Raw genomic sequence first — 24,943 nt, forward strand, 5'->3', positions numbered from 1 at the left:
TTTTAAAATACAGTGTGTAGTTTTAAAAAGTACCAAGCAGAATCCGAACGGAAGTTATGTATTATATTAAGTGTTATAATTTTAGGGGAAAGATATAAAGGTGTCATACTCCAATCAGTGATTACAGGAGAAATTTTGTTTAATGAGAAAAGATAGTAGACAGTTGAAACAGGACAGAGAAAGAATATAAGTACAATGATTTGAATTGAGATGAAATAAATAAATAAAACAAAATTAAGGAAGTTAAAAGAGGGGAGAAGCTATATTGAAAATGTAGAATAGTAATAAGATATGGAATGGAATATAAAAATGAGCATGAACTTGAATTTGTGTCTGTACGAAGAGATGTAACCCGGGACTATGCTGCTTTTAAAAAAGATGTTTTATGTTTTTATGTTTTGTTTGTTTATGTTTGTTTTCAAAAATCAATAAAATTTTCAAAAAAACCAACAACTCATTGTTCAGTTAAGGTGCACTCCTCTGAGATGAGTTTGGTTGACTAGGTAGTATAAATCAGTGTTAGAAATAAAACCTATTCAACTCTTGTCAGATTTTACTTTTGAGTAGATTTTCATACAACTATGCTGTAAGATCACTTTGCTGTAAGATCACACACCAACTTTGCCAGATCTTTTTGCTAAGGTATTCTAAAAGACCTAATCGTTTCTGGAAAAAAGAGTTTGGAAACCTTAGGCCTTTAAAATAAAATGCTGATGAAGGACCAGTATCTGTTTTACCTTTGCTATCTCTCCTAAAAGAGGTCCATTTGGCTGAAGGATCACAAAGCAATATGCTGAGCATATTTTCTCAGGAGTTCTTCTCTTATCAAAACATGATCAAGTGACTTCATTGGATTGTCTTTGGCTGGGAAATGAAGGAAAGAGCCAGGGGAATTGCCTTCCTTCATTTTAAAATTGAAGCCATGACCTATGTTGACCTGTTTCCTGGGACTAAGAACACACATCATCTTTCTGAAGAAGAAGAAAAATTGCTTCCTGGACAAGTTTAGCTATCAATCTCCCTGCAGAGACCTCTATTTTTCAAGGCCTTTAATATTTTGTTTCAGGACTTGCGATCGCTATAAATCACTATACTCTTAAATGCTTTCTCCCTTTCCCACAAACATATTTTGGATAGGTGATTTGTCATTAATGTCTTTAGGAAGTCCAACCAGCCATCTCTGCTCTCTCCATCCCTGCACAATTTAGAAGGTCATTCGCATTCACTGGAAAACAAAATTCTAATTTCTTTTTAGGTTGCTGAGATGAGCTTTAAAGTTAGTAGAAAAGGAAGACAAGGAAGGGGACTAAGAAAGGCATATGTTGGGCTGATTGTGAGTATCCTCAAGTATGGAAGTGCAGCTCCCATAAAGGCTTAGAAATATGAACATTTTAGTTAATTAAAAATATAGTGTAGAAAATATGCTAATAAAACAAGGCAATCCTTTATAATTAAATAACCCTGCATTTATTTGCTTAATGCTGAACTTACTTTCCGTAGGAGACATATTCTTCAGGCTTCAACAAAACTGATATATCCTAACTAGGATTTTTGTAACTCAGGAGTTCAAATTTTCCTATTTCTATACAGTAATTAATGTTAAATTATTCTGGCATTGTTTTTTTTTTTTTTTGCTGGCTCAGGGACATGGGAGAAGCATTTAGGATGCAGTCCTAAAACACCTAAAAGGCAAGGTTTGTGATTTGTGATATAATTCCTTATTTATATGTATTGCCCTCGAACCACCCCATATTAAAGAAAAAATAAGTAACTTAGTGTTTCCCATAGGTTTTTATCTAAAGTGCCTTGCCAATGGCCATGTTGGCTGATCCACTGGGAATTAACATTCAAAACATTGGATGGCTACATTTTCTCTGTAATAGAAATATTGTCCTAAAATAATGCTTTGTGATTGGTGCTGAGAATGGCAGATGGGAATACATGATCTGACTTAAACTAACATTTAGTTTGGGTAGACAAAATATTTAAATTTCTTCTGTCCCTCGTCCAGAATGTTTTGTTTTCTTTTGTTCTTGGCAGAGATGCCACTCACCACATGTGATCTGTAGTGGAGTAAATGTTTCCTAAGACACTGCTGGCAACTTTTGAATAATTCCCTGTGATGTGTGCGGGCAGTTTATTTAATGGATGTTGCCAGGAACATCCTGTGACATAAAGGGACCTGTAATGGATGACAAAGGAAATGTATAATGTTCCAGATTTTTTTTTTTTAGGGCGGAAATAAGACTTTCATGCAGTTGTTATGGCTATTATTTGATAGCGATGTAAGAATGGGTGAATCTCTGCAACTGATACAGGTGTTATAATTTTGTTTATTGCATTGCCCAGCTTAGGATTTTTGGATATATTGGGACTGCAGCAGTTCCCAGAAGTCTCCAGCCAACTCTTGGTAGCTATGGAATTTTGAGTGCTGTCATCCTACCCAACCACCTGGAAGAAGCCGAGTGTTTCGAACCCGGGTTTTCAGCTGATAAGCTTAGTGTCTTTAACCAATGAGCCATTTTACACACACACACACACACACACACACACCTCTTACGTACTTACTAGCTCTATACCTGTGCTTCACTACGAAACTATGTGATCGGCTTAGTTTTTGAGGAGGAAAATAAGGGGAAAAAATTCTGCCTCTGCCTACCAGCATCCATCGGTATTCTTCTGGCTAGCATCCTGTCAATGTCTGAGAGTATTGAGGGCTGTTTGGAAACTGAAGCATGGAAACTGAAACAGTATTTGCTGTGTGAGCAAGGAGACAGCAAGGAGCCTGGGAGTGGCTTAGCTCAACTGTTCTGTACTAAAACTGCTTGGTGCTGTGAAACTAAAACTGAAACTGCTCTCCTCTGCTTGTGTTTTGCATTTGGAACAGATTTCTTTGCAGGTGGGGAGAGGGAGTAGAACTCCTTAGCATCAGAGCATGTTAATAATAATATACAAAATACTAATGCTTTGATGGTCATTTCAAAAAATCCTTTTTTAGTGAGCACATAGAAGCCAAGAGGAACATAGGTGCCAAATTTCAAGTTTGTAGGCTTTATGGTTCTGGAGATTTTGTGATGATGCGTGAAGTGGTATTTCATTTTTATATAGAGAGATGATAATCATGTTATTGCTAAAATGTATAAACTTTTGTTGAAATGAGATAGAAGAACAAGTGAAATAATGTATAATAAAATGGACTAAAGACTTTGGCTATAATATACAAATGGATCAAAGGGAAAAGATGTGGCTAAAAGGACTGAAATTTACTTTATGTTCTAGTCTTAAAAACAATTCATGTAAAATTATGTATTGTTTGTATTTGTCACTAGAGGAAACTTTATAGAATATATAAAGATACTTTGAATTTTTGCTGGAAATGCAAAGAACATGAAGGAACTAAATTTTACCATGTTTGGTGGACATGTAAAAAAGCTAAACAAATTTGAATACAAATGGATGGATTAATTCAGAGGATTTTAAAAATTAAAGAACATCTGAAACCAGACTTTTCTTTTGTGACTAATGGACAGTCAATTAGAAAAGAAGTCATGAAACTTTGTTTTTATATATGGATGACTGCAACAAGACAATTCTAGCTCAAAAGTGGAAATATTTGATATTACTACAATGGAGGATGAAGATGATGGAATTTGCAGAGATGACTAAATTAAAAGTTTAAAAAATTTAAAAGTTGATTTTCAACTTTTATTTGCTGTTACATATGATGGAGATCAGTATATGTCAACACGTGCTCCTAAAACAGTCTGTGAAAGCCCTATTTGGTATACAACAGCTTTGAGAAGGGATGATCACCTTGGGGCTCCCTTATGGTTCCTGTTTAATTCACATCTATTCAAACACAATGCAATACCAAAACTAAGCTAGTTCATCAGGGAGCTCATAGATTGTACAAAGCTCTAGAATAGTTTTTTTTTTTGTTTAGATGCATTCTCTTGTGCAGATCCAACCAATTGTAGTTTATTCAACAAACTGTTAAGGTAACTGAATTCTATATTTGTCCTCGCCACCTCTTTTTCTAGTGGGCAGAAGTACTTAACGACTTGCTGAATTGTATATTACTCTCAGACAGAAATTCTCAAAACAGTTTGTAGATAAGAGGAGGTGATTTGTTGTGGCTGTATCTGGGATCATGATTGAAAACTTGCTTGTAAAAATGACAAATTGCCTATAAAGCAGACTTTGGCTTTTGGGCGTACTTTTATCTTGATGTAATACCAAGTACTGCTCAGTTGTAAGGCAACTGGCCAAGAGATTTTCTAAGTCCACCCATATCGAACTGAAGAACAGCCCTGTAAAAAAGTGAACAAAAAATAAAATATAGTGAATGTCAAGAATCCTGGTAATTTACATGTAACGTAGGCCTATATCTTGTATTGTTTTGCAATATCTATTTGATTACAGGCAGAGAGGCAAGCCGTAGTGGATTTTTTCTCATTATGTGTATTTCTATTGACTTTGTTCATTGTCTAAAATCACATGTGATAAGCAGCTGTGTACGTTTACCAAATAAAATCAGAGTGAACAAACTTCTTATGGAATGTTTTTAAGTATCATTGTACAATTGTTTATATGTCAGACACACACAAAAAAAAACAGATCTACATGTGCAGAGTTAAAGCTAACTACTTTATTATATTCTGCTTATTAATACAGGATTTTTCCCAGGCTGCTCTGTCTTCCCCTTGGGAACAGATAGAGAAGGCACCATGCTTGGGGGAGGGGTTTTTAGTGTTGGATCTCTTTAAATTAGGTAAAGATTCAAGGCTAATTACCTACTTGAATCCACCTCCCTGCCTGGCTGGGCATTTCCCAACATCCCTCTCTCTCACCCTTCTCCTATAATTTAAGATTAAAAAGATAAAATGATCAAATCAACATTTCCACATAGTACTGTGTTAAGAGACTATTTTGTTAATGGTATCCTATGGAGGTCTATTCACACAATCCTACCAAGTTCAGCGGGACTTCCTCTACAGCTGGAACAAATCTCATGGGATACAAATGTAATTAATATAATATAGTATAGTTATAATATATAAAATTATGATATAGTACAGTATAATATATATCTACATCTATATATAAAATATAACAATATAATAATATAGGATGAATAGATCTGCAAGAGTTTTGCAGAGAAACAGAAAGCGATGTCCATCAAAATCTATGGGGGTGGGGGGAACCCGATGCCTAGCCCAGGGGGTCTGCACTGCGACGCCCTTACCTTCTAGATCAGGCTTCAAGTGGCCAAGGTTGGAGACCCCTGATCTAGACGACCTACAAGGTCCAACTCTGTTAATGTGTATCTATCTGTATCTGTATCCTGATTTCGAGGCAGAAAGGCCGGCTGTCTGAACGGAGACGGACGGGTTAAGAGATAAGCCGCCTAGACTAGAGAGGACAGCCCATCCGATTGGGGAACAGCACGTGTAAACGAAGAAAGAGGGGGGGCAGTTAAGCGATGATTGACAGCAGAGGCGGAGACCTCCGATTACGTAGCTGGCCGTGAGAAAGAAGCGGCGCCGCGGGTTGTGATTGACCAAAAAAAAAAGGGAGAGGGGGCGTGGCCTTAGCAGCATGGCGGCCTCCGCGGGCGCTGCGGCGCTGGGCCGAAGTTCGCGCGCGGCTCTTTCCCCTTGGACGCTGCGGGTCCCACGCGCCGGGCGCGGGCGGCTGCTGAGCCCCGCCGGCCTCGGAGGGCGCCCCCCGGCTGCCCTGGCCGCTTCTAGCCAGCCGAGTGCGGGAGGAGAGGAGCGCTACTGCCTGGATTTGCTGCGGTGAGGCCGGCCAGCGGCGGCTTCTTCGGGTTCCGCCGGGGCGGGAGTGGGGTGTGGGGAGTCGGGCCTGGGCTGGACCGGACTGGACAGGTTAAGCCGGGCAACTCCACCTCCGGGATGTGGTTTGGCACCTATTTGATTTGCATATATTTCGATAATGTGACGTGGAGGCGCGGAAGGCTGCTCCAATCGCCCTTGAGGACGACCTGCAAGCCGAGGCCGTGTCTTAACGTTGATTACGGAGAGTGCATTAACTTCCTAGCTTCCTCTCCCGGGATTTAAACTTTCTGCATTGCATTTATATCCCAGGCGTCCCTCTCCAAAGAGCCCCGGTGTCCCCCTTGTGCGTTTCCACACATCTCTTGGCTAGAGCGCCATTCCTAATACAGTATCCGTTGTGCTTGTCCTCTGCAGTGTCATTCCCTGATTTATTTTTTATTTTTTGCATGGCGACCACAGAATAAGTAGTTGCCCCATTTTTCAGGTTTGTTTTTTATTTTTTTCCAAGACAATACGGTTGTGGTTGTTGTTGCGTCGCTAAGTTGAGTCCAACTCTTCACAACCTCATGGGTCATAGCAGCCAGGCTCCCTTAATGTATTCTAAAAGCATGTTGGGTCAAAGCTTTTTGATTATTTAAAACTAAAGAGGGGATGGCCAGAGAGATTGATGTGTTGTGCTGTTTCAAGCTTAATTTGGAACATGCCTATAAATAGAAAGTTAATTCACCAGGAGTTAGAACTTCATTTTTCCCAATAAACTTTTTATAGATCCTATTATACTCACTCTCTTTCTGTCATATGTACCGTATGTATGTAACAGTTCTACTGTTAAATTTGTTACTGCTTTTGTTGGTCTTAGAGCTGTAATAAATGGATTTCATTTGACTTCATAAATGCAAGCCATCTGTGGTTTGAAATGGTACAACCCATTCTACCTTTTTATTGCAATACATTTCAGCTTTATATCTGCTGGACAGATAAATTGCAACTATTTTTGATGACCAGCAAAAATATGTTGCTTTTTCTCTACAGATAGGGACTTTTATTTAATTGTTTGTGCTTGCCTTTACATAGCGCCACGTTAATCTTGTAATAGCTTTTGAAGACATGATGTGCCTGTAACCTGAATTTTAAAATGAATCCTAGACATTGTGTATTGAGTATATACTTCTACTTTAGAACAGGAATGGGCATGCTGGTACTATATGCTCCCGAAGATCTGGACTACAATTCCCCTTAAGTCTGCAGATCAGTGCTTTATAGTTCTAAGAATTGTAAACTGGACCATATGGAGAGTACAAATTTACATCCTCTTGATTTAGAGCAAGGGTCGTCAACAAGTTTAAGACTTGTGGACTTCAACTCCCAGAATTCCTGAGCTAACATGACTGGAGGAGGAATTCTGGGAGTTGAAGTCCACAAGTCTTTTTTTCCCCAAAAAGTTTTTATTTTTTTTATTTTTTTACACATCTCTTCACGTGAGCAAGGTGATTCCAGATTACAATATTTATACATAGTCAGTTACATTTTCAACTTTCTTAATTAATATCACTTCAAATTATTATCCATTCAACTAATCTTTAGATAAATTTCCCTTTCATGTTTCAATTCATTAATTCAATATCAAAATCATTTCATCCTCACATATATTTTCAATTCTTTATCGCCTATTTCCATTTTCAGCCTACCACCTATTTTATGTTACCTTATGTACTGTTATCATCTATAACTTTCTCAAGACCAATATGTAATTAGACAATCAATGAAGGAAAAAACGAGTAAAAGTAAAGTAAGATTAATATATTTGGGATCCACATGGTATATCTCCCCATTTACAGTATATCTTATATATATTCCCGAGATATTCATATAATCATTTCATATTTTTTCTTTGTTTCCAAAAATTACCTATATAATTTTAATAAATTTTCATTCCCCTGCTTTTGATTATAGTATAATTCATTCATTATAAATATTTTACATTCCCACATAATCCCTTCTAGTTCATTATATTTTCTATTTTCTCATGCCCTTTGCATAATCAATTATATTTTCTATTTCATGTATACCACAAAGAAAGAAAAATAAAAACAGAGTTAATTTCTCCTTTTACTTCCCTATGACCAATTTCAACCTATAGCATTTATATAACCCTAATTCATACTTTTTGAACATAATACCAGATTTTCACCCAGGTCATCATATTCTCTGTTTTCGTACTATCATTTAAATAGTAATTAGCATATTTTAGAATATATATATAGAAGATCCACAATCCAGACGAACACAATCCAGAAGCATTTTTAATAAAAAAACATTTTTAATAAAAAATACAAAGATACATTCCCATGTGGTATCCCCCTTTTATGCTATATATCTAACCCTTATCTCTAAATCTCTCGGCCTTGTCATTTCTCTTAGTTTTAGCCAGCTTTCCCTTTACTTTCCCTTTACTACTGGCCTTTCCTCTTTATCCCTCTTTTTTCCTCTAATATTGTATTTATTTTCATCTGCCAGTCCCCCATCTTTCCTCCCACCCTTTCCTTTTCTCGTTTTTGAAATTTCTTCTTGTACAGCTTCTTCTTTTGCTTACTCTTGGGAGCTTTTTCTCTTTTATTTATTATCTCTGTCATCAATGTCTTAGTTTTAGTTCCTTTTGTGTCTTTTGGCAATGTCTCTGAATCTTCATGTCTGTCTTGGCTGTTTTCCTCTTCCTTTGGCTCCTCCTTTCTAAAGTTCCTTTGTTCTGCTGTAAATTGCATTATTTTTTCTGCCAGTGTGTCCAATAGTCCCCTTCTTTTATCATTTCTTTCACAGTTTGCACTTCCAACTTAAGTTCTTTGCTTGCTTCTTCCATTTTTTAAAATCAATTGTATTATTCTTTATTTTATTAAAGTTATTTGTAATCCTTGCCAAGAGACTCGGTTTATATCTCTTTTCTTTATTGGTCTTTCTATTTCCTTTGCACAGTCAACCTGCAACAGTCCCAAGATATTACTTTCCTTTGTCCTCTGGCTGCAATCTCCCCCCCCCCTTTTTAAAGCTTCTGGAGTTCTTGTTATATTAAAGTATTTTATTTCATGTCTTTTCTCATTCACACATTTAACAGACCAGTAATTTTCCATAAAGTCATCCAGGAAAAAACGTCTTGTACCATTAGGTGGTGCTCTATATCGCTTCCACTTTTCAAAGTTCTTTCCCCCCCCTTTTTTCAATTATATTAATGTTAATTTTCAAACATTTCAAAGATTGGCCTTTTCTTTAAAGTATAATCGATTCCAAGCAAGTTCAGCATTTTATCCAATGCCTAATTAATGCCAGATTCTGTATATTATTCCCAATTCCATCCTTAATTTTGTTATAGCTCTTTTGTAGTCTAGTTTTTTATTTACCTTTTATTATCCTATTGTTTTCTATTCGCCGCTGTTGTACTCTCAAATGAGGAATCTTTCTTTCTGCTTTTCGGGGTTATTAAAACAAAAGTTTCAGCTTCTCTTGTCTGGATACACGCCGCTCGCCACTTCACCTCTTCAGCACACACTTAGGTCCCAGTAGCTTCCCGTCTTCAGGGCAGCCATTAAAATTGCTGCTTCTCCTTGTCTTTCAGGGGAGTATACCCAGCCAGGGAGGGGAGATGCATCTCCCCTCAACCTGGCTGGTGGTCTCCCCCTCTTCCCCCACCCCTCCGAGGTGGGTCTGATGGTTCTGGTCCTGTAGGGACCCCTCCAACAGGGTAAGCACGGATCGAAGCTGCGCACAATCGTGGTCTCTGTCCGTCCTCAATGGAAGTTCCACCCAAAGTCCACAAGTCTTAAAGCTGTCAAGTTCAAAGACCCCTGATTTAGAGGATAACTGCAAAATGATTTTGTACACTGCTTGGAATTGCTTTCTGTGAGATGGGCAGCCATATCAATTTAATAAATAAATAAAATTAAAAGCTTAATTGAATTGAGAAACTTTTTATCTGTTCCACTGGCTAAATGAACTAAATGTAATGAAAGCAAATGCTCTTATTTATTCTTGTATATCTAGAAAACGGGACTATGAAGGCTTCCTCTGTGCACTGCTATTGCCTGCAGAATCACGTGCCTCTGTCTTGGCCCTGAGAGCCTTCAATGTAGAACTGGCTCAGGCAGGTATTAAAATATCCATTATACAACACAATGTTAACATTACAAAAAAAAAAAAAACCTAAAAAATCCAAAACATGGAGTTTGTGTTTTTTCCTGTTAGTTACTGTCTTACCAAGTTTAGTCAGCAGTAGCAGGCTGTCTAAAATAGATTGTTTACTTACATACAAAACATGACAAAAATAATTCCTAACCTGTATGCATTAATTTGAACATAAATGTAGAACAATCCTCCAATCTTATAAAACTGTGCACGTTGTACAAAATAAATTGTTTGGGTACTTTATAGTCTTTTTAGGATTCTGTCATTATGAATAGATATTTATATCATTCTGTAGTAGTTTATGAACACATGAAAATAATACTGATTTTAATGAATTGCTCTGGGATATTTCATTATTTGCTTTTGATATATTCAGCTGTCCCTTTAGAATATGTATCCTGATGCTTTTAAGTAGCTATTGACCAATCTTTAAGAAGATAGTTTTAGAGGGTCATGGAGGAAATAGATTATCTGGACTTGTTTAAATCAGTTTTCAAGACTGGATTTGGCACATGGGTAACATTGATTGCTTTTGAAAGAAGAGAGAAATTAATAAAATCACATTATGAATTATCGTTATGTAAAAATAAGGCTTTTGCTTTAGTACTTTTGTCCCAACTTAAATGTTAATTGTATCCAGAAACTAGTTGTTAAATATATATGTTAGTGTTACATTGCTTGTCCCATAGAAACAGTTCCAATAAATATTTTGGTTGCAAGCTATAAACCAGCAACCTTAATATTGTCACTATTGAAAAAATTGTTATTTCCAAGTAAATGAGTCTTTAGTCTTCCAAAAAAACCTACCAAAATCTGACACTCATTTCAAAGTTGAATTTAGAAGGTACACATCCAGTATCCAAGGCTAATATTGCCTTCACATTGCCTATCTGCCTTTTTACACACCAAGAATAACAATATTTGTTCAATAAGCTTGAAATGTTTTCTTGCTTATCTACTACTGACAATAAGGTGGATTAAGAACAGTTGAAAGAATTGAGAACCTGATGTTAACAGCCTAAACTATCAAAAGTAAGAAAGTAAGATAATTTGGCTTATAGATTTTATTTATAAATTATGTATTATGGTTGATAGCTTCCTAATTTTAGAATGATCAAATCGTTGCAAGCTCTTTTTAATACTTGAAATCTTGGGATTTCCTAGATCTTCTCTTACTTATATCTTTGTCATCTAGTGAGATCTATTGTAGCTGTTTGCAAATAAGTAAGAGCGTGGAGCCTCTCTGCTCTACCCATGATGAGATAACTCATCCATGGAAGAATCCTGTGCCTCTACAACAGGCTGCTCTTTTTCATATCTCCTCCCTTTGTTTAAACAATATCATATATTTGATGTGATTAAAAAAAGCAATGTAATTGGACTATCACTCCTATTGTGTTTCTATTCCAGATTAGAGACTCTGTAACTGAGAAGACCATTGGTTTGATGCGGATAGAGTTTTGGAGGAATGCTGTAGAAGACATTTACCAGGATAATCCACCACAACAACCAGTGGCAATAGAGTTGTGGAAGGTATAAGGCTAAGCAATGCATTAAATATTTTTTGGGGGCTAACTAAATGCCACCCTGAGCTAAAAAAATTCCTTCCTTCCTTCCCTTCCTTCCTTCCTTCCTTCCTTCCTTCCTTCCTTCCTTCCTTCCTCCTCCCTCCCTCCCTCCCTCCCTCCCTCCCTCCCTCCCTCCTCCCTCCTTCCTTCCTTCCTTCCTTCCTTCCTTCCTTCCTTCCTTCCTTCCTTCCTTCCTTCCTTCCTTCCTTCCTTCCTTCCTTCCTTCCTTCCTTCCTTCCTTCCTTCCTTCCTTCCTTCCTTGATGGGGTGTTCTCTGGGTTATAAATTACATTAGCCTATTTTAGCTTCATATTAATATATGTTTCTGTATTTTCCATCCCACAGTGGCAAAAAAAAACACCACGCACCCAAGTTTTGTCAGTGCTGGTCAGCAGTATAGGATGGGGGTGGGTCAAATGTTTGGTATAACATAGCCTTTACATTTAAGATCGTTTGTAATTATAGTGCTTTTATATTTGTGGGAAATGCTCTTGGAAAGTTTTTATCAACTGGCTTGAAAAGTATTGGAGTTAAGATAATGGAAAAATTTAATTCAGGAAATGGAAAAATATCTTCTGTGCTATAGGGTAGATACTTGGGTGTGACCCTTTATCAGGAAGACGTGGGGAGAGGCAAATGATGCCCTCTTTCCTTGGAAAGTAAACAAATAATGCCAAAAGTTCTGATAAATTGCCTAATCTTTTCCACAATGACCTTCAGGTTTTTCAGAGGAAGTTGCCTGTCCTTTGGTCCCCATATAAATCAGAACCACCTGTCTTGCTTCACAACAGTAAAATAGAGTTTCAGATAAAAGTTTTCCTGAATATAACTTTCACTTACTCAGTCACCAGTTACAGCTGTGCATTCCAATTTTGCTTGTATTTTTATAATCCACAAATCTGTAATGATTCCTAGGATTAAAATCTTCTTTTTGTTAAAATAGTTGCAGATGTTCAACTTAATTGCTAGTGACCTCACATTTAAGAAGGTACTAGTTGCTTTGCAGATCAGTTCAGACCAGCGATTTACAGATAATCCTTACAGATAATCCTTGAGTTATGGTTGTAATTGGGAGTGGGATTTCTGTCATTAAACGATGCAGTTGTAAAACATGAGGTCACATGTTATAACTGAATTCCACCAGCCTTTGGCCAAGCCATTCTGGGCTTGATCCCTCCAGGTCCTGAGCTTTGGTTGTTCCAAGGTAAGGGATTGCCTCCCCTTCAGTTCCCCCAACTGTTCGTTCTCTCCCATTGGCCAGTTTAGACATTCTGCACCCTGCCCTACAGAGCGATAAGCAGTTCCAGGGCCATGTGCCTCTGGACAAATTGCTTCCCTGCAACTCACAGGCAACTTGGCATGCTGTGGCTTTGGAGGTGCACAAAGCCACTGCCGCTTCTAGAAGCCACCACAGACTTGTCCCGGCCGCAGTTGCCTTCACCACCTTGCACTCCGAGGCCCCTGCTATAATAAGACATGGCTGTTTTTAAGATTCAGAGAGAGGTGATTTGGATTTCACCTGTTGAAAGAGATGTTACAGCCCTGTAGCCCAGCCAGGATAGCAATATATCTTTCACTGCATTTATTTATTGATTTACTTTCAAAAGCTGCACCTCCTCTCTCTTGATTAAATTATCATTTCAATCTCCTACAGCATCTGATTGTTGACTGTTGAAAATGGAATGTTAGATTAAATAAGAGATTGGACTGCCATTTGTCAGAAATGGGGTAGGGTCTCCTGCTTGGGAGGGAGGGTTGGACTAGACGACCTACAAGATCCCTTCCAGCTCTCTTAATCTGTAAAATCTGTAAGCTTTTAATATAAGGCAGCAGCGGTGATTATCTTCGTTTGTTTTCTTGAATTCTTCTTGTTTTCTACATAAGTATATCCTATTCATCTGATTTTAGGCTGTTAGGAGGCAAAACCTGACCAAAAGATGGCTAATGAATATTATTGACCAAAGGGTAAGTTTTACGTTATTTTCAAAAAACAAAAATAATCCTCCCCACCCCACCCCCCCACCCCCCCCACAAAAAAAATGTCTGGGGAGATTCTCAGTCATCCAGGTCCTGGTTGTCCCAAAGATGCTTTTTCAAGAGGCAACTGGACTTTCTGGTTTTCTTTGAAGATGTTTTGCTTCTCATCCAAGAAGCTTCTTCAGCTTTGGGAACCAAAGATAAGTTCTTGTAACTGAATTCTGTGTTGAGGGTTATGTTTTTGTAATAGAATACTTAGTGTCTTTTTGCAATAACAATCTCCAGAACAATTTGAAATGAGCCATGACATTTAATATAGAACTCATAGACATGTAGAGCATGTATAGCAGCTTCTGTAAGCTTTCTTTATATATATTTTTTCAAAAGAATATGACTGTATGCCATGGTAAAGATGCAATTGCAACCACTGTGGGAGAATGCTTAATTTGAAAGGCTGAAAAATGTCCTGAAGTGTTTATTGTATTGTAAGAGTCTATAATATGCTTGCATTAGGGATATATTTTTAAATATTTTATAAAGGTAATATAGATTAAACTGCAGTATGAACAAAATATTGAAACATCAAAATGAATGCAGGTTATTGTTATTACTGTATTTTTCTCCCCTGATTATTTTAATTCAGTTTCCGTATTAAGATTTTACCTATTATGAAAGGGTAGAGTAGGTATGTTGGACTGATATTTAGGAAGCTGCATAAATGCCACGATTTTACTCCCTCTAGTCTAGAGATTATGCAAGTGGCTATTGAGAAATGTTTATTGGTTTTATATTAATAAATAACAAGTAAATAAACTGATTAACCCGTTTAATAACAGAGCTCAGTGGAAGATACAGTCTGCATAGTAGAGGCATTGTGATCTTCTGTCTTGATATTTTGGCTATCAACCTAAATATTCCTTTTATTTTCAATTTGATTGGCTTTTAAAAAGCATCTAGCATTACCTTGAGCTATTTAATCATTACATTAGCAGGCAGCTCTTTCCATTAGCTGATTCCAGTTGTTTCAGAGGTACATAATTAACTGTATAATAGGATAAGTGTCCAAGGCTCTTCTATTTACAGTGACTATACATAAAGGAGACCTGTGTTCTTTCTAGCTAAGAAGAAAATTTGTAAAGGTAAAGCATCATCTAAAAATTATTATATGCTTCTAGTAAAGATTAAGACGTCCTTTGTTCTCAATGCTTAGCAACTCCTTTCCCCCCTCTGTTTTTTTTCTTTTCCTATTTTTCTCCTCTTTTTTAAAATAAAGGAACCAAGACAGGGAGTTAGTTTAGGAGAAAAAGTATTCTAGATGTCCCTAACTCAGAAGATAATGTTTTCTTTTAATAAAAGTGACATCCTTCTATTTCTTAAGTTAACCTCAGTGATTGGTTGTTTCCATATATACTTCCCCTCTGTTTTCAACCGCACAGGAAAAGAATCTGGATGACCGGGCTTATCGGGATATCAGTGAACTTGAGACCTATGCTGAAAATACACAGAGCGCACTCCTTTATCTTACCCTAGAAACACTTGGTAGGTGCTCTCTTGACTCCTCTGGCACTTGCCATAATACAGGTAGTCTTTGATTTATGAACACAATTAAGTCAAAAAAAAATAATAATAGTTGCCAATCAAGACAATTGTTAACTGATTTTGCCCCAGTTTTACAACCTTTCTTCCCACGGTTGTTAAGTGAAGTGACATGGTTGTTAAGTGAATCTGGCTTCTCCGTTGACTTTGCTTGTCAGGAGGTTGCAAAAAGGGGCTCATATGACCCTGGGATAATGCTACTGTCGTAAGCGGGTCAGTTGCTAAAATGCCTGAAAGTTGATCACTTGACCATGGAGGTGCTGCAGTGGTTGTAACTGTGAAAAGCAGTCATTAGTTACACTGTGTTGTAACTGTCACTGAATGAATGGTTGTAAGTCTACCTGTAATTTTTGCTCATGCCTACTATGTGATTGCATTTTCTTATAGTGTAGCTGTGTTAATGGATGCAGTTATCACATGTATGGATTAGACTACAGTTGGCCAGTAAAAGGCAGAGACCTTCTTTTTTCCATTCCCCAATAATATGAAGTTTGCACCAAGATGAATTCCTTGTGTGTCCAGTCACACTTGGCCAGTAAATAATTATTTATTTATTTATTTCTTTCTTTCTTTCTTTTCTTTCTTTCTTTCTTTCTTTCTTTCTTTCTTTCTTTCTTTCTTTCTTTCTTTCTTTCTTTCTTTCTTTCTTTCTTTCTTTCTTTCTTTCTTTCTTTCTTTCTTTCTCTCTTTCTCTCTCTCTCTCTCTCTCTTTCTTTCTTTCTTTCTTTCTTTCTTTCTCTCTTTCTCTCTTTCTCTCTTTCTCTCTCTCTTTCTCTCCTTACCTACCTACCTATCTTCTGTGTGTAATCATCTGACAAATGTGGAAAACCCAAGTATATTGTTTGCCTTTTTATATTGTTCTTTTGACAATGTCTTACCTGTCAGTTCTGACTAGATTTTGTTGCCTTGCCATTTCAATAAGCATCCGTTAGGCCGTGGGTCTCCAACTGTGGTAACTTTACGCGTTTGCTGGCTGGGGAATTCTGAGAGTTGAAGTCCTCCAGGCTTAAAGTTACCAAAGTTGTAAACCCCTGCTTTAGGATTATCTTTTCTGCATTTACAGGTGTGAGGAACATCCACGCAGACCATGCAGCTAGTCACATAGGAAAAGCACAAGGCATTGTAACGTGTTTAAGGGCAACTCCATACCATGCTAGCAGAAGGAAGGTGTTTCTCCCCATGGATATTTGCATGCTGGTAAGATAGTAAAGCTGAGATCCAGTTTGTGACAATATTAATACTCTTGATGTCATGTTGATAGATCAGGTAGCAATGTGCAAATTCTGCTGACAGTTGTGTATCATTTCTATTTTTAATAGAGTTTCAGAATTGGTCCTTCATTGGAAGTGCTTGTACTTATATGACATATTTTGTTTTGGGAATAAGATTACTAGATGGGAAATTATTGGATCATTTGAAATCTAATCTTTAAAACACCTTATCATTATTGTCTTATTAGATGCCTAAAAACCTTGCCCTGACATTCCACTTCATTTGTTGACCTCTATATCAAAAAATGACACATACATGTTCTTTCTGCTTACAATGCTTAAAAACTTCATGTCTATATTTTCATTTATTTTTATGCATTCATGTAGCCCTTGGTTAACTGCAACAATAACTGGGATTAGAATTTTGTTGCTAAGCAATTGCAGTTCTAAAGCATGACAAAATATAACTGCATTGCTTAGTGACAGTCATCCTGGCGCTCCCCGTTGCCATATGTTAATCAGATCCCACCTGATCATTAGGTGAGGATCCACCCCAATCCAAACCATTCCCAGGTTCCTTCCTCCCAACCCTGGTAAAATGAACGACTGTCTCCTCTGCCTCCTCTTCAATTTCCCCCACCTGCATATCTCCTCTGCTCCTCTGCCCTTTTCGCCACGTGATACTCTGCCACTTCTGCCAGCCCTTTTCTCCACTCACCCAGCTGCCCTGGGCTCTGCCTTCCAGAGCCCCGCAAGAAGGCTGTGTGGGATTTGGACCGTGTGGCCTTGTGGAGAAGCCAACAGCTGCCTCATGAAGGCCTGACTGGGCACACCTCATCAGCAGTGGGAGAAAGAAAATGGGGTGACAGGGCCAGTGGAGTGCAGGGTGGCCAAAAGAGCAGACCTGTGGGGGGAGAAAATGGGTGAGGGGAGTTGAAGCACCCCTATGGTCGTAAGTAGAGGTGGATTGCGAAGTAACATATGAGTTTGGATGTTCTGCAGGGGGTACAACTTTGTGAACGAGGATAGCTACCATTTGTTCAGTACTGACATAAATTCAAACAGTTGCTGCTGTATGCAGTTGCTGAAGACCAGAAGGCATTTGGCAGTGACATGGTTACTATACTAAGGGCTCAGGGCTAAACAAAGTTTATCTCTCTGTGTGTGTGTGAGAGAGAGGGAAGCAGGGAGGGAGAGGGAGAGAGAGAGAGGTTGGGTATTGTTGAAATGATTCAAAATTAGCACACCTATATTCCGATTATATTTCTCATAATTTGGGGAGGCTCTGAAGCATCCCGAAATGGTACTGGAAGCTGCATACCTGCTGCCCAAATGTGTAATAGGTATAAGGAGGAGCAAGACTACCCAAACTTTAGCTGGTATTTATGTTTCTTATCAGTAAATTCATGTAGTGGAGCAAATTAGAACTGTTAGCTTTTCATCCCCTTGCTTTAATGTAATATTTACCTCATTCATATTTTTTTGTTACTGAGAGAAGCATTAAAACATTAATTCATTCCTTTCATGTTTTATTGATTCAGTGACATGATGCTTTTTTTTTTTTTTTGCCTTCCCCAATTTGCTGCTATTTAGATGTGTTCAGATGTATCACTGCTAATTCTTTGTCAAAGACTGGCAAAGGCTATTGTAAAACCTTCGTAAAACCAAGCAGTGTTTTATGAGGAGAAAGTACTGTGGGATTTTCTGTTGACATAAATGTAAGATCACACTTTCTGAACTATCCTTAGGACTTCAAAAGATATCACATTATATAATATGTAACATGTCCATCCATGCAATATAGCTTCAAAACAATAGTATATTCTTCCAGTGTATTTCCCAGGAACATTCAAAATTTGTTCCTATTTTCCTTCCGTGTATGGCAGCATGGTGTTTCACAAGAGGATTTCATAAGAAACAATGAGGCGAAGAAAATAAAAGATATTGTATATGACATTGCAAGTCAAGCCCATGTTCATCTGGAACACGTGAGTTTCTGAATTTTTATCAAAATTTCATTAACAATATTGTAGACCAGAGCTCTTCAAATATATGAGGACAGAATTCCTCTCCAGCAATGGATAGTGGACATATTGGGCTGGTAGTAGTACACTTACCATATTGGGGAAGGTTGATGTAAGCCATGGTGGAACCTGGATAATTTAAGTTATACAAATGATTTGATGCCAGGAACCTTACATTTAAAAAAGAACTGTCTTCTTCTGGTTGGACATGAGAAAAGAGATAAGGTTTTGTTACCCTTAATTGTCTGTATATTTGTGCCTTTTTGAACATAAAGCTGATGCTGGAATTTTTGAGTTCTAACTTTAAACTTTCTTTTCATAAATATTAGTGTTTAGAGTTCTGTGATACTGGTTCTTTGGAATAAGTGTTTCCTGTCCAGACTCTTAGAAATAATATTGACAGTAATGCTTTTTTTTGTTTACTTTGTTCCCTCTTTGATGGGAGCTCTGCCATACAAAGATTGCATTTTTAATGCTGCTGGACAGATCCTTAGCACAGCAGAACAATAGCTGCAAAGCAGCTGTTTGATCCTCCAGTGAAAAAGTGTACATAAGAGAAATTGTGTAGCAAATTGTGTATATATTGGGGAAAATACTGGCAAAGATTTGGGAAATAGCGTTTATAAAATGTGTTTACATTTTGGAGCATGTGTGGTGTGTTTAGATTTCACATAGACTTAAGAAGAAAGCATGACAACTAATATGGAGAAAGTATGAATTAAATATGCAATTATTGATTAGTATAATGTAAATCAGGGGTGTCCAACCTTGGCAACTTTAAGACTTGTGGACTTCAACTCCCAGAATTCCTCAGCCAGCTTTGCTGGCTGAGGAATTCTGGGAGTTGAAGTCCACAAGTCTTAAAGTTGCCAAGGTTGGACACCCCTGATGTAAATGAATTGCAACTACTGGAATTACAAGCAGTTGTTAGAAGCATATTCTCAAATGGCCAACAGAGGGCGAAATCCATCTTATTTTAAAATTACATAAATTATTTAATGTTACGCCAAAACTGTATGTAGCCTTGGTAAATATAATTCCTGCTAATGTTTTGTTTCTCCCTTTTCCTCTTCTCTGCCTTCCATGCCTAATGTAATACTTCGAATTTGGCGGGTGGAGGGCTTGTCTTTCTGGTGATAGATAGCATAAGAACTCTGTAGATCAGGAAAGATTCATTTTGGTCCAATATTCCATTTCTCGGTTGCTCAAAAGCAGGAGCTTGTGATATACAGGTAGGCCATGACTTAAGTTGCGCACTTAGCAACCATTTGAAGTTACAAAGGATACCCCCCCGCCCAGTGGTTCTGATGGCCTAGTTGTGAAGTTCTGATGGCTGCTCCCCGTTACATAACAGCATTTTGGTTGCTTGGCAACTGGCCTGCATTTGTGGCCATACGGTCATGTGATTGCTGTGTTCACTTAACAGTTGCCTCAAGAAAAGGTTATAAAATTGGATCAATCACTCAGCATAAGTTTAGGATTTCCTGTCCTCAGTTTAGGACTACAGTTGATGCTATAAATTTCTGTTGCTAAGCAAGGCAGCTGTTAAGTGAGTTATGCTTCATTTTATGACTTTTTTTGCCACAATTGTTAAACAAATCACTGCAGTTCTTAAGGGAATCATGCAATTTGCATAGACATAATCTCTGCAGTTCTATAAAGTAGTATATACTTTCTGACTTCTATCATAACTGGAAAAGAGAAGAAAGCAGAGCAGAATTACTGCAATTACTCTGTTTGGTTGTGTGGCTCTGTTGATTCATTAGGATAAAAAAATTAAAGCTGCGGGGATGCCTCCAACTTGCGCAAAGGGTACGAGAAAGTGAGGAACGTAACAGGAGCAAAACTCTGAGTAAGAGCAGAAGCTGGCTTCCTTTCTGTGCGTGGCATTGTGAAATGTCTTTATGCTTTGGGAAGTGAAACCAAGTTAAAAAGAAGGAAAACTTTTTTGTCATGATCAGTTCAAAGTTAAACTCGGAGTAGGAAGTTCCAGGCCAGATTCTGTGCTGATGTATATGTCACAAATTGGAATGAAATAGCACTGTTGATGACCCATCACCCTAATTGTCCTATCCCTGATTTGCCAGCTATGCTAATAGTGAAGAGTGTTGCTTTTGATAGGGAAGTGAAAAGATACGATTCACAGGTGAGGGAGGAAGGAAGGAGTTTCGTGGTCCCGTTTCTCATTGTCAGAGGCAATTACCAGACCAGAGTAGGAGGATATTTCTCAACAATACTCTTATCCTTTTTTCATAATCTGATGCTCTTATTTTGTCTTTCAAAATAAACATTCTTCTGATTTGCAATATATCAGAAATGACGAAGCTTGTAGCTAATCCAGATTTTTGATACCCAATGCAATACCCATAGCTCTCAATGTACGATCAGAAATTCTGTCGCCAAGCAATGGGTTGTTAAGTGAGTTGCATCCAGTTTTTTTTTTGCCATGGTCATTAAGTGAATTATGGTTATTAACCAATCTGCTTGGCCTGTTGACTGCTTGTCAGAAGCCTCCTTGGATCGCAAAGGACTGTCATATGATCCTGGTGTCCTGTAGCTTTCATGAATACATGCCAGTTGCCAAGCGCCTGAATTTTGACCACATGAGTGTGGGGACACTGATGGTCATAAGTGTGAGAACCAGTCATAAGTCATTTTTTCAGAGCCATAATAACTTGAAATGAATGGTCATAAGTCAAGAACCACCCATAATTTTCCAAATGCTGAACATTTCTTAAAAGAGTTTTCTTTTTATAAGGTATTTTCTATTTAGGGTTAAGACATGTGGGATGGGGACAGTTATTATACAGTGTACAGTGTACACCCAGACAGCCCAGACTTTAAAAACAATTACAATTTTAACAATAACCTTCTATGAACATATAATCTCTGTGTAATGATTTTTTAAAGTCATCTTTTCCACTGGCACTAGAAACATCAGTCCTGTCCTTTCCTATCCACTATTTATCTGCTTTTCTTTCTCTTTTAAAATCTAACTGCCAGCTGTCTCTACTCACATCTCTGTTTCCCACTTTGTCTTAGCTTTGAAGTGTGTATGAACATGCCCAGTTAACTCTTTTCTTCCTTTAGTACAGGGGTCTTCAAACTTAACAGCTTTAAGACTTGTGGACTTCAACTCCCAGAATTCCTCCTCCGGTCATGTTAGCTGAGGAATTTTGGGAGTTGAAGTCCACAAGTCTTAAACTTGCCAAGTTTGGAGTCCCTTGTTTTAGTAGAGTAGTAATTTACCATTTCATCCCAGAACCCAAATCATGATACATTCCTTCATTTTAAATGCATCCTTTTGTCTCTTTCCAGGCTAGGTCCTTCAAGAAGGATGTCCCTGCCAAAGCATTTCCTGCTTTCCTTTGTACAGTAAGTGGCTGTATTTTTTTTTAACTTCACCAAAAATTGTGATAACGGCAATCAGCCTTCAAACACCATTCTGAGACTGTGTCTAAACTACAAAGCCTTATGGCAAATGTCTAGACACATTTTCAGATAATCTTGCTTACTCACGTATCCCCTTCGGCTTTTCTTTGATAACATTTGATTTAATCAAGTGTTCTGGTAAATACTGTGTCATTTTAACATAATTAATGATGTATTAACACAAACACAATGTAGATTGGGATTTTTTTTTAGAGTACAGTTAATATGGTTGTGATTTCTTTTGGTGGAACAAATTGTCTAAAGTTGAGATGGGAATCCTTTCCCCAAAACTATTTTTTGGGCCTCCAATGTTTATGAGGGAGGTTGTGCAGGAGTGGGATTCAAAAATCCCAGCAACCGGTTTGCTGACCAGTTGCTGGGTGGGCGTGGCCTACTGGAACTTCTGGGAGGGTCATTTTTCACCTTCCCAAGGGTCCAGAGGCTTCCCTTGGGTCTCTGGGAGGGCGAAAACTGCCTCCCCCTGGCTCTGGGGGCCCTCCGGAAGCCGGAAACAGGCCCATTTCCCGACTTCCAGAAGTCTCATTTTCCCCCCCTCCCAGAGCCTCTGTGTGGACCCTGCACTTATCTGCATCTAAAATGGGCCATGTGGAAGCTCCTAAGCGGGGTGGGCGGGGCCAGCCCGTTGGTTCAAATACCGGTTTGGCAAACCAGTTGCAAATTTAGCATCCGGTTCGCCTGAACTGGTCCAAACTGGTAGAATCCCACCCCTGATGTTGTGGTGTTGCAACAATATAGATAGGATCAAATTTTGCCACCTGGCTTCTCATTAGGAAGCAAGGTTGAACTTTTCTTCCCAAGTAAAATAACTATGTTAAATGTATCAGAAACTTCATTTTGGTAGTCCTCAACTTAACAGTTCATTTAGTGACTGTTCAAAGTTACAACAGCACTGAAAAAAGTGACTCATTTTTCACTTACAACCATTACAGCATCCCCATGGTCACATGATCAGACGCTTGGTAACTGACTCACATTTATGACGATTGCAGTTTCTGGGGGTCATGTAGTCACTTTTTGAGACCTTCTGCCAAGCAAAGTCAATGGGGAAGCTCTTAACGACTGTGTCACTAATTTAACCACTGCAGCGATTCACTTAACAACTGTAGCAGGAAAGGTTGTAAAATGAAGCAAAATCATTTAACAAATGTTTCCCTTAGCAACAACAATTTGGGGCTCGATTGTTTGTCAGAGTAATGCTTTCTACTGTAAAGAGTGAAATTTAAAATTTCTGTTGGAAGAAAATATCCTTCTGGGTTCAGTTCCAAGTGGGGAAAAAGTTAGTAGAAACATGGTGACTGCTTGGGAAGATGGTTTAATGGTGGACAGGATCACATGCCTGGGAGTTTCTGGGTGAAAAAAGGGCAGAGATGCTGAGAGTGCCTGGGTTTTATGCCCTCTGTTGGGATTTGAATTTGAGCTTCTATTCTGATTGGTTGTCAAACTCCCATGGGGCCATGCAAGGGCAACTCTGTGGGCTGTCCTGAGTCCCGGGCTTGGTTGAGCCTTGCTGGATGATGATGCAATGAAAGGGCTTTGGGCAATTCCTATTATAGCTCTACCTGGAGTAGATCTTTGATATGTAAAATAGACTGGCCCAGGCCAGAGTAATGGTCCAATAGCAAAGGTGGGGGGCTGAGTTTCTGCCTCTGAGTTTCTACTTTTCTTTTTAGGGGAAATATTCTGCCTTTTTAGTATATCCTAAAATATTTCATTTTCCTAGGAGAGGGGTGGGTTTTAACTTCCAACATTTCTATCTGAAAAGTAAATATGGATTTCATGTGAGCCTCTTACTGCTACTAGCATGACATGGTGACCTATAAATCAGTTGTCCATTTGCCATTAATATCTTGGTATTATTGTTATAGCAGCAATAACAATAATTATTGTTTATATATTTCATTGCTTATAGTATGTTTGATATATTGCTTATATGTTATAATAATTATTATATCTTCTTTCTTTCCAGGTTGCTGTTGCAGATTATTTACACAAAATACGAAAAGCTGACTTTAATATATTTCATCCAAGTTTGCACCAGAAGAGCACTTTATTACCTTTGCATTTGTATATTAGATCATGGAAAAAAACTTATTAAAAATATGAGATTGAGTCTTTCTGATTGAGAATTACTACATTTTTCTTTTCATTGATATGGTAATGTTATATGGATGACATATCCAGGCTCTTTTTTTCACATTTAATCCAATCCCAGACCTCACAACAGACCTTATGAAATACATTAGGTAAATTAGTAACTTATGCCACTGTCACAGAGTAAACTGCATGACTGAGTCTGTATTTGAACGCAAGCATTGTCGTCCAAATCTAATTCTATCCATGACACCCATCGTCATGGAACTTGAGAGTTCTTTAGCAATTTTCCATCCAAGGGCTAATCAAACAGAGCCTTGCTTAGGTTCAGCCAGGTTTTTGTATCAATTACAGGTAGTCCTTGACTTATGACCACAATTGAGCCAAGAAATTATGTTGCTAAGTGACAAGTTTGTTGTTAAGTGAGTTTTACCCCATTTTGTGACTTTTCTTGCCACATTTGTTAAGTGAATCCCTGCAGTTGTTAAATTAGTAACATGGTTGTTAAGTGAATCTCGCTTCTCAATTGGCTGTGCTTGTCAGAAGGTTGGAAAAAGTGATCCCATGACCTAGGGACACAGCAATGAACCAGTTGTCAAACCATAAATATGAACCAGTTGTCAAACATCCGAATGTAAATCACGTGACCACGGGGATGCTGCAAAGGTCATAAATGTGAAAAACGGTCACAAGTCACTTTTTCAGTGCCATTGTAACTTTGAATGGTCACTAAATGAACTGTTGTAAGTTGAGGATTAGCTGTACAGATTAAAACGTATACATAGCAAAATTTGATAAAATGAACATACAGTTTTCTAGTTAGCATAGGCATTGTGGAAAGTCCTGGGAGTTGAATATTTACACATTTGATAAATGTTCGGATTGGGCAGAATGTTCTATATCGGAGGTCTCCAAACTTGGCAACTTTAATACTTGTGGACTTCAACTCCCAGAATCTCCAGCCAGCTGTGCAGGACCCCTGTTCTATAGGATGCTGATTCTTTACTTCTTAAAATAATATTTGCATGCTTTAAAATGTTTCTCTACTGCTT

The 24,943-nt window shown here is 38.0% G+C and overlaps 1 protein-coding gene across 3 annotated transcripts; it reads left to right on the forward strand.

The window, feature by feature from the left end:
* The first annotated feature begins 5,487 nt into the window (after positions 1-5,487).
* NDUFAF6 (NADH:ubiquinone oxidoreductase complex assembly factor 6) lies at positions 5,488-23,912 on the forward strand. 3 transcript variants are annotated; one of them, XM_087962018.1, is made up of 9 exons: positions 5,488-5,798; positions 9,831-9,930; positions 11,382-11,504; positions 13,448-13,504; positions 14,953-15,055; positions 16,176-16,309; positions 18,210-18,311; positions 21,666-21,722; positions 23,767-23,912. In XM_087962018.1, exons 1-9 carry the CDS (start codon positions 5,599-5,601, stop codon positions 23,893-23,895), a joined length of 1,005 nt encoding a protein of 334 aa, XP_087818144.1. In that variant the 5' UTR covers positions 5,488-5,598; the 3' UTR covers positions 23,896-23,912. The 3 variants fall into 3 exon arrangements, with proteins under 3 accessions (XP_087818144.1, XP_087818146.1, XP_087818145.1); XM_087962020.1 differs by lacking the exon at positions 9,831-9,930 and having other exon boundaries at positions 5,660-5,798; XM_087962019.1 differs by lacking the exon at positions 5,488-5,798 and having other exon boundaries at positions 9,831-9,934.
* The last annotated feature ends 1,031 nt before the right edge of the window (positions 23,913-24,943 follow it).

This window comes from Notechis scutatus, chromosome 3 (genome assembly GCF_049901735.1).
Source record: "Notechis scutatus isolate UNSWTSFEM ecotype Mainland chromosome 3, rNotScu1.2, whole genome shotgun sequence".
NCBI classification, from domain to species: domain Eukaryota; kingdom Metazoa; phylum Chordata; class Lepidosauria; order Squamata; family Elapidae; genus Notechis; species Notechis scutatus.